The sequence below is a fragment of the Lepidothrix coronata genome, unplaced genomic scaffold, assembly GCF_001604755.1.
Source record: "Lepidothrix coronata isolate B3197 unplaced genomic scaffold, Lepidothrix_coronata-1.0 Scaffold75, whole genome shotgun sequence".
NCBI lineage: Eukaryota > Metazoa > Chordata > Aves > Passeriformes > Pipridae > Lepidothrix > Lepidothrix coronata.
The window spans coordinates 6099544-6115377 of record NW_016690255.1 but is presented as its reverse complement, the minus strand read 5'-3'; the positions used below and the strand labels follow the sequence as shown (position 1 = coordinate 6115377).

The window sequence follows — 15834 nt, the reverse complement described above, 5'->3', positions numbered from 1 at the left end:
TGGCATCCTAGCCTGTATCAGGAATAGCGTGGCCAGCAGGACTAGGGAAGTGATTCTTCCCCTGTACTTGGCACTGGTGAGGCTGCACCTTGAGTACTGTGTCCAGTTCTGGGTCCCTCAGTTCAAGAAGGACATTGAGGTGCTGGAGTGTGTCCAGAGAAGGGCAATGAGGTGAAGGGTCTGGAGCACAAGTCTTCTGAGGAGCAGGGGTATGTCCTGTGAACAAGCTGGGGGTATTCAGTCTGGAGAAGAGGAGGTTCAGGGAAGACCTTATCGGTCTCTACAACTACCTGAATGGAGGTTGCAGCCAGGTGGGGGTCAGTCTCTTCTCCCAGGCAACCAGCAGTAAGACAAGAGGACACAGTCTTAAGCTGCACCAGGGGAGGTTTAGGTCAGACATTAGGAAGAAGTTCTTCACAGAAAGAGTGGTCGGGCATTGGAATGGGCTGCACAGGGAGGTGATGGAGTCACCTTCCCTGGAGCTGTTTAAGGAAAGACTGGATGTGGCACTCAGTGCCATGGTCTAGTTGACAAGGTGGTGTTGGGTCATGTGTTGGACTCGATGATCTCAGAGCTCTTATCCAACTGAGTTGATTTTGTGACTGCCATCTGTGGCTCCATCCCATCGGTTGAAGGCTGAAGAGGAAAGACTCTAGGATTTGCTCCTCCTCTCAGTAGCATCGCTCTTTCCCCTCACGAGCAGACTGCTGAAGGAGTTTGCTCATGTGTGGGGTCACTGAGAGACTACTAACTCTAGAAGGCAGAATTCCTTCTTCAAACACAGTTCACCAAACTCTGTCTGACCCCACTATCCAAATGACTAATTACTGTAGTAACTGATGGTGCTGTGAAATCTTTTTTTAAGGTAGTGAAAAATTCGTGTTACCACACACCACTGAAGGTATTAAAGCCTTTCTTAGCTTATAAACAAGCATACACAGCCATTTTGTAAGCAACAGCAATAATATTGCATTTGATATTATATCATAATTGTAGTCTGCAAAAATTATTTAACTGTTAACTTTGTCAGTGTTCATAACGTTGTCTTCTACTTCTGATGTTTCTTTCCACACACTAAAACAGATGGAGGAAGGCCACCGCTGCTAAGTTTAGACTTTTCTGTCTGTTCTTACTGTGAAAACTCTCAGGGCCAGCTATTTTCTACTTTTACTCCTACAAGCTGTTTCTATTTCCCAACTTGAGATCACTAGTTTAAAGATAGCTCTGATGTAATTATACCATCTGAGATCAACCTTCATTTTCATCTGTTATGAAGCCATCAGTATTCCCTTCCTAGCTCTCAGTTATGTTGCTTGTCAGCCTGTCATTTCAATTTTCCCTTACATTTCTTTGCACATTCATATGGCTGAGAATAGTTTTTCATCCATGTCACTTACTTATATATAGCATCGCTTCTGTTTCCCCTTAACTCATCTTTTATGTGCTGCCACAGCTATATTTGATCATGACTGGGTAGATGCTTTCCTGAAATGTAATTTCTTAGGCTAATAATTATTATTTTGCCTACTTAGTCTTCCTCTATTCTTTTTTACGTTATGTGCTAAAATGTAATTTTACAGGTTGCATCTTTGTAGTAGTCACTATTTTAAGTAAAACAGTGAGTTTTTAAATCCAGATTGGGACATTCTATTGATTTCCTAGAAAAACAAATAATTACAGGTTGTAAGTGGAATTCAGACTGCAGTAGCAACAAAGCAGTGTGACACATAAAGGTTCACTGTTCTGCTTTCTTTAAGTGCCTGTTCTATTCTCAGTTTACTCACAAAAAGACTTGGGGACTTTACCCTCATTTTTGCCCATGAAATCAAATTTTGCTACTAATTTCTTGCCATGATCTGCCAGTCATGCCTGGTAAGTGATCCTCTTAATTTGACTTACATTCATAACAGTAATGGATGGTATTCTTTTTCCTCAGCAGAAATTCATCCCCCATCTTTCACACAATGCCATGATTATGTGTGCTTTCCTCTGAAACCTCCACCTTTAGAGTTCCAGTTTGTATGACACTGTATGTTACACATACAAGACCACTTGCTAACATTTTCAAACTCTTTCTAATTGTCAAGCTCCAGATTCTCAGACCTACGCAACCTCCTAAATGACTGGGTTTACCAGATTTCCCCCCCCCCCCATAATCTAATTGCTCAATAATACCACCTCGTATTTCTACAGTGTCTTAATCAAATCTCCAAATCACAGATACTATTTTACTCCCTATGGGATATTATGAATTGTTGTGAATCCAGTTTTTAAGTTAAGGAAAACACGGTACAGAAAATTGTCAGGATTTCACAGGGTCAGGCAGGTCTTCCCTGCCAACGATAACATTTTTAAAAGTTCATCAGGAATGGAACCTTAAACTATGCTGTTTGCTGTTAGCATGATAATCCATGATTGTGTGTAACAGACCAGCTTCTAGTGCAGACATGACCGAAGCATGTGACAGTGGTAGCTACATAAGATAGACTTCCTCACTCTCTATCCCATGCCAATATAAACATCCTTAATGCATGTATTTTCTTTAAATCCAAGGCAATGTCAGTTATAGTAATTCTGAATGAGAATATCTCTACCAATGCTAATACACTTACACTGGACTTGGAGCAGAAGTAAATTAAGTTATGCAGGTTTATATAGTCAATTTGAGAATATAATTGGCCTACTGTGTCAAAAGTGAAAATCTAACCTTATTATAGATGCTTTTACTTCTTCTATGCTGTGGTTCAGACATAATACTGAATTCAAATGTTAAAAAATACATACCAGGATTGTGATAATTCAGTGTGGTCTTCCTCTGCTTGTGATTAAGCAAATAGTAAGGTTAAAATACAACTGTCTTTTCCACCTCATGCACACCATCACCATGAACAGAGTGTTTTTCCTTACTATTCAGCTCGAGCTGTAAAAGGAAGTCTGCGAGGTTAGCTAACAGTTGAATCCTAGTTCATGGCTCAGTAACTGGAAGCTGCAAATTTCCTGTGGTTTCCGTGAGTTCCAGCATGCTTCCCGTTATCTTGCTATGGCACAGAGCGTTCTGGTTACCATCAGCAGTAGATGCTTATGTCCCCCTGACTGTGGGCACGGTGGCTGCCCACCACTGCTGTGCAGAGTGGATCATCCTATTGTGTGCCAGCTTTACTACCTTCTGGATACTCTGGAAATGCAGCAGGGAGCTGTGGCACTTTTCTGTATCACTCTGACGCAATGCCTTGCTTTCTGGATTTTTTACACCATTCAAAGGGGAATGTCTCACTTGACAGTAATCTTGAATTTGCTATTAATTTAATCTAGAGATAAATAAAAAGAAATTGAAGTATTTATTAATGAGATTAAAAATAGGCAACAGAATACCAAAGGTTTATACTAGACCTATGTTAAGAAGTAAAAGAAAAGCATTTCCCACCACAAAACCACACATATTATTCATATGGTAAATCTTTCTGATTTACCATAATACCCAAGACTTCTGTGATCCTAGATATACTGTGTTCATGTTACATTATGGAAAAATCCCTCTTTTGATGTAACATGTTAGCTTTTATAGCAAATTTTTTTATAACATTTGAAATCTTCCTGGAAAGGTCTAGAGAGCTTAGATTTTATTCAGCAGATTTTATTTTACTTTTAATCCAAGAGATAGTCCGGCCATTTAAAAGGATTAAAACAAGCATTGTTTCATTTCCCAGAAGATGTGAACGCCTCTTCATTAGACCGGATGCCTTTCACCCTACTTGACTGTCTATTTAATGACTACTTGCCTTAACAAAGCGTTTATCTTGTCCTCTCATCCTTTTGTTAATTCTGATTTTTCGCTATGAAGCATTTCCTCTATTCAACCTTCATTCTGTGTCAGGCTTTCTACTAACAAAAAACATCTGATACAAATGTCTACATGAGGTAAATCTATTTACATCATTCCTGGATATTGACTGAAATCAGATACAACAGTAAATTAACATTCTGACATTCTGGGACGACAATCCCCCACATGTATCCTGGATTTTTTTAAGTAAGTCAAGATTTTGGACCCAGTCTCTAAATAAATCTAAACTGATTTACCTGCTTTGAATCAAGAGAATGAGGTCAGGAGTAGGCTGTAGCTAAATTAACAAATAATTGTGTATGTGTATTAAAAAAATAAAAAGTTTTTTTTTGCTTACTGACCAAACTAAAATGTTAGAAAAAAAGCCTAATTTTGATTTGAAGTGTTCAACATCCATGTCTTGTCAAAAAAGTCAACCATTTCAGTTCAAACAAAATATATATATTATTTAAATAATATATAAATTTACACATTTATATATTATTCAAATGAAATAGATTGATGCCAATTATTTGTGTCTGACAATTTTGCCCTTCTCCAACTATACTGATATTACTGGCTGAAGAAATAAACTGAATTTAATCAGGTGAATATTAACCCAGAATTTGTAACATACTCTAAACTCTTGATAAAATCATTACTAAAAATTGCAAAAGAACTGGATTTTGACAGCTGAATCACTGACTGGAAACAATTCTCCTTAGAAAAAAAAAGAAACACAATTTTTTATAAATATAACCAATGGTTTACTGTAAAAGACATTTCCCAAAAAGAGCTAACAAAATCAACTGTTCAGATACACTGCCACGAACTAAAGAACTTATAAATCAGCTTCAATGTTTTTATTAGGCACTGTCTCTCCAGCTGTTTGAATGAAGCAATAATTGAAGTTTCAAAGTACAAATGTCTCTAATTTTGCTGAAAGAGTAAAAAAAACCTTTTTCTTTAGCAATCCAAATAAGTGTATTAATATTACTTGTTGAGGGTTTTGTTATTGTTTTATTCTTACATATGAGAATAGTATGAAAAACTTAATATCTCTCTAATTACAGCACTGGAACTATCAAGAACAATCACATATGCTTGCTTCTCCTATTGTATTACCTAAATTTTACCCATTAGAAAATAGTGAAATGTCAACCTCCAAAGTGCACATTGCATGTGATTGCAGGGGGAAAAAAAGGGTACTTGTACCATGGCCCTACAGTCCACAGTGAGGGTTCCCTCTAGGAGAAGAATTGTGCAATACCAGTTCATCTTCAGAAACGAGAAAATGTTAACCTCTTCCTTTCATTAGCTATTTTTTTAAATGCTTTGCAAATTTTCTGTTATTTACAAAATCCAACCCAAATTTTCCACTAATATAAACAGCTAAAATGTAGATGTCTAAATTTTCTTGACAACAACTTGCAAATTCTTCTTTTCAACTCCAGCTGTTGTTCTCCATTAAGATTAAGTTCTGCAGTATTTTAAAAAATACCATTTTAAAACTATCATTGGCTAACTTGGATAAGAATATAAAACCAGCTAGTAACTTCTTTTAAATCCTTCCATATTTGCTATTCTCTGTAATTGAGAACATTTTATATCTTGTTCCCCGTACTTGGCCAAGAAAATATTCTTCAACATGTTATCATTTCCTTACCTGGTATCATTAAAAATAATTAAGTCCTAGCATTTTAAAGTCACAGTGTCCCTTGAAGTCCAAGTTTGTTGTCATTTATCTTAATCTATTATCATTAATCTATTTTAATTCCTTATCAAATTTGGGTACCAGGATACTTAGTCTTAATATAAGGCCTGACAATGAAACATATGCATTACGGTGTTAAATACTTGCATATTAATAATGCAGGTTATGCAGAAACAGTGAAGTGATCCCTATGGCACGTGATAACAGCAGCTCCAGCAGTACCTATGGAATGTAGTTTACAGTGCATTAAATATCAAACTGTCAGGTTTACTCTACAAGCAGGTAATGGTTTCTTTACAATTCTGTGAAGTATTTGGACATCCCTGAATAAATTCTATTCACCAAGTGGACAGAATGTGACTTTCTCATTGCCATGATGGAACGTGAAAATTTTAAATGAGCTGGGGAGAATCGAAAATCCTTTTGAAAATAGTAAAACTAATCTCCTGTTAAAGCTGCAGGTTCCAAAAATGTTCTAGAAAAGGTCTGAATCAGACTTGAATCAAGAGAATAAAAATACATCTGATTTCAGGGAACTTTTTATTTCATAATCACAGAATATGCTGAGCTAGAAGGGACCCACAAGGATCATTGAGTCTAACTCCTGGCCTTGCACAGGACTATCCCCAAGAACTTACACTATATGCCCGAGAGTATTGCCCAAACATCTCCTGAACTCTGTCAGGCTTCGTGCTGTGATCACTTCCCTGGGGAGCCTGTTCCACTACCCAGCCACCCTCTTGGTAGAGAACCTTTTTTTTAATATCCAACTTAAAGCTCCCCTGACACAACTTTAGGCCATTCCCTCGCAACCTGTCACTGGTCACCACAGAGAAGGGATGAGTGCCTGCCCCTCCTCTTCCCCTCACAAGGAAGTTGTAGACTGCAGTGAGGTCTCCCCTCAGTCTCCTCTTCTCCAGGCTGAACAGACCAAGTGACCTCAGCCGCTCCTCATAGGGCTTCCCCTACAGCCCTTCACCATCTTCATTGCCCTCCTTTGGACACTTAATAACTTAGTATCTTTTTATATTGTGGCACCCAAAACAGCTCACAATATTCAAGGTGAGGCTGCCCCAGTGCAGAGCAGAGCAGGACAATCCCCTCCCTCAACTGGCTGGTGATGCTTTGCCTGATGCCCCCCTGGACACAGTTGGCCCTCCTGGCTGCCAGGGCACTGCTGACTCATATTCAACTTGCCATGGACCAGGACCCCCAGGTCCTTTCCCATGGCACTGCTTTCCAGCATCTCATTCTTTTTCCTTCTCTGCTTAATGCTGATTGGAAAACTGTATCATAAGAATAAGGTAATGAAGGTGTCCTAATGACTTCAGTACTGTTTTGGAACTGAAATATAACAACAGTTAAATACAATTGTGTTTGCTGTTGTTTATTTGTTTATTACCACCACCATAATTTCATTATTATTTAGTTTTTCTCTTAAATCTACTAACTGCATTATTGCTATTTGGATTGTACAGAACGAATTATTTTTTCTTTGTTAACATTTATCAGCCATTGTAGTTATCTTCAGAATAGCCAGTAAATAACATGGCTTACAGATGAAGTATTTCTTAAAAAAAGATGCTGGAATGGTCTTGTCCTCAGTGATACAATGAATGAATGGTACTTAAAAAATATTAGCACTGTCAGCTGCATGATCCAGTTTGTGAGTTGATACTGCAGGATATTGGAAGAAGGTGCTTCTGCTGGTGAGGAGCTCCCTGGAAGGTGGTAGGTCAGCAGTGAGAGTGTTGAGTTCTCATGAGTCTCCATCTGCTTTTAGTTAATTCATTTTGCACTGACTGCAGGCCAGTAATTATCAGACTATAGCTCCTGCCCAGAGCTCAGTCACTCAGGATGAGTTTTCTACCATGTGAAAGTCTCTGTTCTGCTTCTACTTCATAGTCTGGATCTTATTCACCTTGTCTCACTTAGAATCGTAGAATGGCCTGGGTTAGAAGGGACATTAAAGATCTAGTTCCAACCCACCTGTCAAGGAAAGGGACACCTTTCCAGGTTGCTTAGGAGCCCCATCCAATCCGGCCTTAAACACTTCCAGGGATGGGGCATCCACAACTTCTCTGGGAAATCTGTTCCAGTGTCTCACCACCCTCACAGCAAAGAACTTCTTCCTAATATCTAATCTAAATCTACCCTCATTTTAAGGCCATTGCCCCTTGTCCTGTCACTACATGCCCTTGTAAAAAGTCTCTCTCCATCTTTCTTGCAGGCTCCCTTCAGGTACTGGAAGCTCACAATTAGGTCACCCTGAAGCCTTCCTTTCTGACATGCAGAACAAACCCAGTTCTCTCAGCCTTTCCTTGTAGGAGCTTCCAACCTGCTTGAGGATTCCTCCCCTGCCTGCATCATGCTTCATCCTTCTTATAAAACCTTCCAAACTTATCTCTTTTATACCTCTCCTCGAGAAGCAGGTCTCACGTTCTTTTGCACCGGAGGGCTCATCTGACAGCGTCCATTAACACAGTAAATTATTAAAGAAGCAAATGCGGTCCATCACACACTGCCGCGCTGAGAGTTTGCTTCTTTATTGACCTGTATTGTTACGGCGAGCTCCTGAGCTTTCGGAGTCGCTGTTTGAAGGGATTTCGTCTCACAGGGCGCCACACGCACCGGCGCTGTTTGCAGAGCCTGCAAGCCCGGGCTGGGAACCACACAGAATCACGGGATCCATTTGGTTGGAAAAGAGCTCTGAGATTATCGAGTTCAACCTGTGACCGAACACCCCGACGTCAATTAGACCATGGCACTGAGTGCCACGTCCAGTCTTTCCTTAAACACCTCCAGGGACGGTGACTCCACCACCTCCCTGTGCAGCCCATTCGAGTGTCTAATCACCGTTTCTGTGAAGAAATTCCTCCTGGCGTCCAACCTAAACCTCCCCCGGAGCAGCTTTGACGCTATGTCCTCTCGTCCTGTCGCTACGGGAAGGGCCCTGTCGCGGTGGGTCGCAGCTGGAGGGCGTAACTTCCCGCAGAGGGCCGCCCTGCCCTGACCCGCGATAACCCTTCCGCCCCACCGCGCCCCATCCCAGTCCCAGCCTCGTCCCGTCCCTTCCCCGCCTTGTCCCGGGGGTCGGGCAGGAGCGCGCAAGCGCGGGCCCGCCCCCCCGAGCGCGGCGGGCGCCGGCGGCTGCGCGCGCGGGCGTGTCCCCGCCCTCCGCCCCGCGTGGCGGCCGCGCCGGGATGTTCGTGGCGCGCAGCATCGCGGCCGATCACCGCGACCTCATCCACGATGTGTCCTTCGACTTCCACGGCCGCCGCATGGCCACCTGCTCCAGCGACCAGAGCGTCAAGGTCAGCGGGACCCGCCGGGCCTTGTTCCGGCTACGGGGGTGCCGCGGCACCAGCGGCGCACGGCCTACCGGGGAGCCGGCGGGGCCGAGGGGCTGCCGGGGGCTCGTCCCGCGGGAGGCACCGGGACGGTGACGGGCTGTGGGTCCAGGAGGCTGAGGAGGCGGGAGGCACCCGCACATACGGCACGTGTGTTTGTGTGTTTATGTGTGCGCGAACGCCTGTAAACACGGGAACGCCGCTTCCCACCCACGGCTCCACCTAGGAAAACATTCTCGAGCTCTTGTGGCTGCGGCCGTGGCGCTTGTTCTGTTGATTGAACTGAAGATCTGTATTTATTAACATTAAGGGAAGAAACCACTGCTTCATAATGTAGCGCCGATAATCTGTATTTATTAAGGGAAGAAGATGCTGTTTCATAATTAAGTGCCAGTAAGCAAAAGGCTGAAGTTGAAGTGCTCCCGTGTGCTCTGGCAGATGAAGGAAAATGTAAAATTTTTCGCATATCTTAATTCCTTTAGAGGAAATAAAGTAACAGTTTATGTTTGTTTAAACGAAAAGTTGACTGCCCTTTCCCTTTTTTGTGCATAGCAAGAAGACAGACAAATTCAGGAGTTACAGGAATTATGAGGTTACATGGATATTTCTTACTAAGAAATGTAATTTAAAGAGCAGTCATATTTTTCCTTAGATCGGGTAGATGGTTGAGAAAATGTTGGGGTTTTTTTCTGTAGAAAGCTGTGTCGCATTTAGATCATACTTAAAAACAAGCAAGCAGACCCTTCTCCCTCAGCACAGATTAAAAAGCAAATAACCAACCACAACAACAAAATAGTCCCCTCAAAAAGTAAGCCAAAACCATGTAAGTCTTTGGTTTGGACTGACTACCTAGAACTTGCAGCCTAAAAAGGATGTTGTTAAGAAAGATGCCAAGAGGTAGGTAGAGAGCAGTGACTATGTTCTTCAGCATTGTAATGTTACTTTCCAGTCGTAACTGAATCCTTTATGAGACGGTCTTCAGAAGTTTTACTCTAACCAGAGTTTTACAGCACTTGTACAGGTCTTGTTCTCATTATGTGGGCCCTGTGGAATAGGAGTTGGGGAAAAGTTACGGAGTTAGGCTCCAGTAAAACTTTAAAGTGAACGAGTGACAAACAGGAGTGGATGGCAGACTTCTAGAGGTGTCTTTCATTTGTTTATGTTCATGACTTCCTTCCTAATTTTTCAATAAAAAAGTCATAAATGTGATGAAGATGTATGGGAAATCAAGAGAGGGGAAGGTTCGGCATATGGTTATAAATCAAGGCAGAAATATTAGAAAGAGAAACAAATTTGTTCCCCCACTACCTTGATTTCTTTTTGGTGTCCTGCTTTGTCTTTGGGATGGGTGCTGGGCGCTGCATTAGGGTTTTGCAGCCAGAGCTGAGCACCAGAGGACAGTCAAGGCTCTAGAGTGAAACTGAGTAGTGTACTTTTGGAACGGTGAATGAAGTATGGGAATGGCAATAATTTCTCTTCCATGTAAATTACTTTTTTTAAAGGTAGGTGTCATACAATAGTGGATTTTACAGGCGATGCCTCTTCTCCTGACCTGTAGTAGGGATATTTTCAAGGGTGAGTGAAGTGCAGTTGTGTACTGAGCCAAGTACAGTTTTCCAGATGAAAATATCTAGTGGTATGCATGTATATTCTTATTTATATTTTTTTGATGTGTGTATATATATATATATATATATATATATATATGGCTGTGTTTTTAAGGTACTATTTAATAATCTTTATTTGCAAATTGTATGATTGTGTTTTGATTTCTCAATAGGTCTGGGACAAAAGTGAAAATGGGGATTGGCATTGCACTGCCAGCTGGAAGGTTTGTATTTATAAAAATTACACAGACATAACCATAATTTATCCTTTGTTTTTGAAGAAACATGCTTCATTTCTGCTGACTTATATAGTAGAAATAATTTTGGTTTTTTGTAGATTCTTTGTTTTACATGAAATACTTTTTCTCTGCTTTTATAAAACATCTCTAATGCCTCTCATTTAAAGCAGAGGCTAACATGCAGTCTTCTGTACTTAGTTATGTTGTCAGACTTTGGTATCAGTAAACATAACAGTAACTGGTTTAGGGAGTTGAAAAAAGTACCTTTGTTTTTAATTGAATATTCTCCTTTTTGCATATAGTAAGACTTAAAAAAAAAAAAAAGGGAAAAAATAAAAAGGAAGAGGTCTGGCTGTTAAATGTTACAACATCTGACCTCTGGGTTTTTTTCTCCTCCAAAACCTTTTTGAGAACTCATATAGAGACTCTGCTTCATCTGGATAATTAGTGCATTCAGCTTCTGAATTGTCCTTAAATTTGTATTTATTAGGACCACAATGCATTCATACCTGTAAATGGAAATGCAAGTGAAGCTTTTGAATTCCCCTTCTCTAAGAAAAGAAGGTTGAATAGGTAGAAAGAGGAGCTTCATATTAAAAAGAAGATAAGCAATGCTCTACATATGCTTTTGAAAAGTATAGGCAAGTTAGAAGTAAGCATGGTAATGGCTGAAAATTGACCGAAAACAAAGCACAACTTTTTGCATCAAGGCAGAATCTTAGTTTGGAACTTAAAGTAGTAATAAATAATGTTTTGAAAAACACTTGTAATAATTGCTTTTTAAACACTTATTAATAGCAACAAAACCTTGCACTGGTGGTTGGAATAAATGCAACAGCTCCTGTGTAACTTGGTATAAAAGAACAGAGCTTTCAAAGGAACAGGAATTCCCTTCTGCAGAAGCTCACAAAAATATATAGTCTGTTGGACTAATGCAGTAAGTATGCTTCTCTACAGTGTTTTGATGTTCTCTTGCAGACCCATAGTGGATCTGTGTGGCGTGTGACATGGGCACATCCTGAATTTGGGCAGGTCTTGGTTTCCTGCTCTTTTGATAGAACAGCAGCTGTATGGGAAGAAATTGTGGGAGAGTCAAATGATAAACTCCGAGGCCAGAGTCACTGGGTGAGACTTGAGTTTTTTTCTGTTAATATAAAGCGTTCCTGATTTTGCCTATGTTTTGTTCATTTGTAGCAATACTCCAATATAAAGTAAGTATTTTTACAACGTTTGGGGAAAACAGCTAAATGGCAACATTCAGGCCAATCACTGTCACTGTTATTGGTGTTTCATAATAAGATGTTCCCTGGCAAACAACTTGCAAACGTGAATTTCTATCTGCAGTAGAATTTAAGTTCTTAAACAAGAGCTCATTCAAAACTGTCTCATGCTGGTCTTTTTCATCTTTCAAACAATAGATCAAGGTTCTTTCGGGAAATAAAAAATTTTACTCAGAAGTAGATTTTCAGGATAGCATTTCATCATGGGAATTTTAGATCTAAACAGACTATTTTCCAGCTATGCTTTATGTGTAGTGCTATTCCTGCCTCTAATGTTTTATTTTAAGTTGCTAAAATATCTGCAGTTTTCTACTTTCTACTAAAGTTTTCTAATGTTAAAATACATATTGTGAGGAGTTGGATTGTCAAGACTGTTGGCAGCCAGTGGATTATGAAAGTTCACTTCTATGTGCAGTTGTGATCATGGTTTTCGGCTCAAACCAGGCTCAGCAGGCTGTCTTGGCAGGAGAGGAAATTACTTGAAAAAGAAATGTTTACAATTTTTTCCTCTTTAGCTATTCATCCTATCCAATGCCTGCTGCATTTACCTGTTCCCTTATCAGAAGCACTTATTTCGGTGCTTCAGTGAGAAAATGCTTCATGATAAACTTCAACAGTGCTGAATTTATAAAGTGGTGTCCTTAGGGCAGTTAATGTTGTCACCAGTATGAATGAAGAGGATAGTTTGAAACTGCCTCTGGCCAGTACTTTTTTATTTTGTGCTTATGTTACATGGTGATGCTTTTTTCTTTTCCTGAAGAGCATAATCTAAACAATTCTTTTTGGTATCAGAAGTTTGATATCACAGTGAGGTATCTCTTGATGCTTTTTGCATCACTGTAACGATGATCTGTCATTTCTCCAATTTGTTGGTGAAAAAAGATTTTTATTTTTTTTTTTAAAGTTTTTGATGGAAAATGTTAGTGATCCTATGAAATGACGTTGTCAGACTTTGTTTAGCCTTCCTTAGGGAATAAATTTTTGATGGAAATTTCTAGCATTTCTCTGAAGAGTCTCTGCCTTTTCTTTGCAGGTCAAGAGGACCACTCTAGTGGACAGTAGGACATCCGTTACAGATGTGAAGTTTGCTCCCAAGCATATGGGTCTTATGTTAGCAACCTGTTCAGCAGATGGAGTTGTAAGGATTTATGAAGCTCCAGATGTGATGAATCTCAGTCAGTGGTCACTGCAGCATGAAATTTCATGTAAGCTAAGCTGCAGTTGTATTTCTTGGAATCCTTCAAGGTATGTTATTAAAACTATAGGTTTTGCTTTATAACTGCTTAAGCAGAGGAGTGAGTTCTGAATTTTTTTGGAATAAATCCTGTGGAGAAGATTGAGTGTACATTTGGGTACATCTGAAACTTTCTGCTGAAATTTCGTTTAATAAATGAAGTTTGGGAGAGCCAGAGAAGTGTTACAAAAAATCCTCCTGTGATCTGTGAGGAAATATTCCCAGTTTAATTACTTTCAACAAGTAGCAACCTAAAAAGCTCCAGAGTGCTTTTTATTTATCCCATAAAACTTAACTGGGATTTTGATAGAAGAAAGTGTTTGTAAAGGAACAATTCCTGTGTTTTTCTTCTTTCATTTAGAATGGTGTTGCAATAGATAATAATTTTGAAAACTCCAAGAAGCACATGAACCCTTGCCAGTGCAGCAGAGTAAAAGGAGCCACAAGAGTCTTGCTAGCACAAATATGAAGCCCAAGAGTTGTTCTTTGAGTTCTATCCTCAGGGGGGCTCAATGATGTACTTAACCATCTTGAACTGGACAGAATCAGAGGGGAGTCCAGTTGGGTAGTCCCTATCCAAAAGAACACTTGCATGCAGAGGTTCTCCTTTGTTTCCCGTCTCATATCCTCCCCCAGCAATAACAGGACGGGAAAAACAATTCAAGGCTGAACTAATTTGGATTCTGTTCATCCAGAAGCACTTAATTGCTTCCCCTGTAGACATAATGTGTCCTGCTGATCCAGTTATTCTTTTATTCATTAGTAGTAGTCTGTGCTGGAGGTTCAGAGTACATACAGGCTTTCACTTTAGTGCGTGGAATAGAGTTAAAAGTTGATTTAAAAACTATAGTTCATATACATTTAGCTTGTGTAAGCTGTCTTCCAAAACCTGAACAAAATGACACTAGTCAGTCATTAAAAGCAGTGCAAAGAGTGCACACTCTGCCATGAAACTTGTGGCAAATACTAGACTGCACCATGCATATATGAAATCAACCCTACTCTCTGGGAACATCATCTTGAATTGCCAAATAATGTTTCCTAATCATTTCACCATAGTGAATGTATAAAGTGGGCTTTTGAAACATCAGAGTGGAGATACTGGTAACTATGAATAGCACTTAACTTGTTTCCTTGTGATGTTTTCCCTTGTCTTTTTTTTTTTTATTGTTTTGGGGTTTTTTATGGTGTTTTAAATTTAAAAACTGCTTGGTGAACTTTCTGTGGAATCATTTGTGAATTTAACAGTATTTGTGTTTGCATTTTAGCTCTCGAGCACATTCTCCAATGATAGCTGTAGGAAGTGATGACAACAGTCCAAATATATTGGCAAAGGTTCAAATTTATGAATATAACGAAAATACCAGGTATGCTAAATGTGTAACATTTGTGGGATCATAAAGTAGTTTATAATATATGGTCTTTTATTTCTGTCACTAGATGTGAAGTTAGTCAATGATAATAGCTTAATTTTGTCTATGAGCCATTGGATGGGAAAAGAGAGGAAGACCTCAGAATGGCAGCTGATGTTTACAAATATGATATTGATAATTTTATTCCATGTTGGTGAAGAAATGCCACTGTTCTTACCAGAATTTTAAAGGAAGAATTGTTTTCGCTGTCTCCTAATTTATATGCTTAATTTTGCACGAGGAATTAAGAGGACAAAGTTGAAATTTGAACTGTGTTGCACGAGGCACTGTTTTGTTCAAAGACACCTTAAAATGATTTTAAAGGCATGTTTATAATATCAGAAAGTCCTGTGAATTTCTAATGTTCTGTGAAAGTTCACACAGTCAAGAGTTCACAGAACCAGAAAAGGCCGGGAAGTGTGTGCACCATCACTTCAGTTAAATAACAGAGAAATTGTGTTTGATTCAGAGTGATTGGTGTGGGAAAAGAGCCGGGGTGTTTTGTGGATTTATGCCTGCCTTCAGACAATGCTCTCTGTGCATTAACAATAAAGACAAGTTGCTTTATTTACCTGGTGGTAAATAAAAAAAATGGGATACATGTTTATCATACAGCAGAGGAGGCAGGTAGCCGTCCGCTTACAACAGAAAATGTAGTAAGTTGCTGAGATGCAAATTCCCTTTAGATTTGTGAATGGAAGAATCTTTTTATTTCTCTTTTCCAACTGTGGACAAAATGTTCTTTGTACTGGAATCCTTGCTTTGTTGTATGATTTAGCATACTGGTTTTAGTGGTTACTGTATCTGATGTATTTCTGATTCTGAAGAAATCAGCTTGAAATTATTACTTACAATTTCTTTTAAGAAAATACTTTTGTTTTTGCAAGTCTTATGTATACTTAACCCTTTTTCCCTGTTCCCCTGTGTCTGGTTTATATAACCTGCATCACTGGCAGTTTTGATGGCATTAAAAGTTATTTTCCTATGCTGTACAGAAAATATGCAAAAGCAGAAGCTTTGATGACAGTCACAGATCCTGTACATGATATTGCATTTGCTCCAAATCTGGGAAGATCCTTCCATATCTTGGCTGTAGCAACCAAAGATGTACGAATTTTCACGCTAAAACCTCTAAGGTGAGCTTAAGAGGAAGATGGTTTGGTATGATGTGATAT

At 39.6% G+C, this 15834-nt stretch overlaps 1 protein-coding gene and 1 long non-coding RNA gene across 2 annotated transcripts in view; one reads left to right on the top strand and one right to left on the bottom strand.

Annotated features, from left to right (window-relative positions):
• Positions 1 to 8062: 8062 nt before the first annotated feature.
• Positions 8063 to 8587, bottom strand: LOC108499529. The gene is made up of 2 exons (XR_001875562.1): positions 8394 to 8587; positions 8063 to 8266 (listed from the first exon to the last, which is right to left on the bottom strand). It is a non-coding gene; the product is annotated as an uncharacterized LOC108499529 (long non-coding RNA).
• A 123-nt stretch (positions 8588 to 8710) lies between these two features.
• The window catches only part of LOC108499522 (centrosomal protein of 192 kDa-like), a 76598-nt gene continuing 69474 nt past the window's right edge, over positions 8711 to 15834 (top strand). Inside the window, exons 1-6 of the mRNA XM_017819427.1 lie at positions 8711 to 8851; positions 10668 to 10718; positions 11712 to 11858; positions 13047 to 13258; positions 14516 to 14614; positions 15655 to 15795. Coding sequence (XP_017674916.1) covers positions 8741 to 8851; positions 10668 to 10718; positions 11712 to 11858; positions 13047 to 13258; positions 14516 to 14614; positions 15655 to 15795 — 761 coding nt within the window. The 5' untranslated portion in view covers positions 8711 to 8740. The remainder of the gene's footprint in view (positions 8852 to 10667; positions 10719 to 11711; positions 11859 to 13046; positions 13259 to 14515; positions 14615 to 15654; positions 15796 to 15834) is intronic.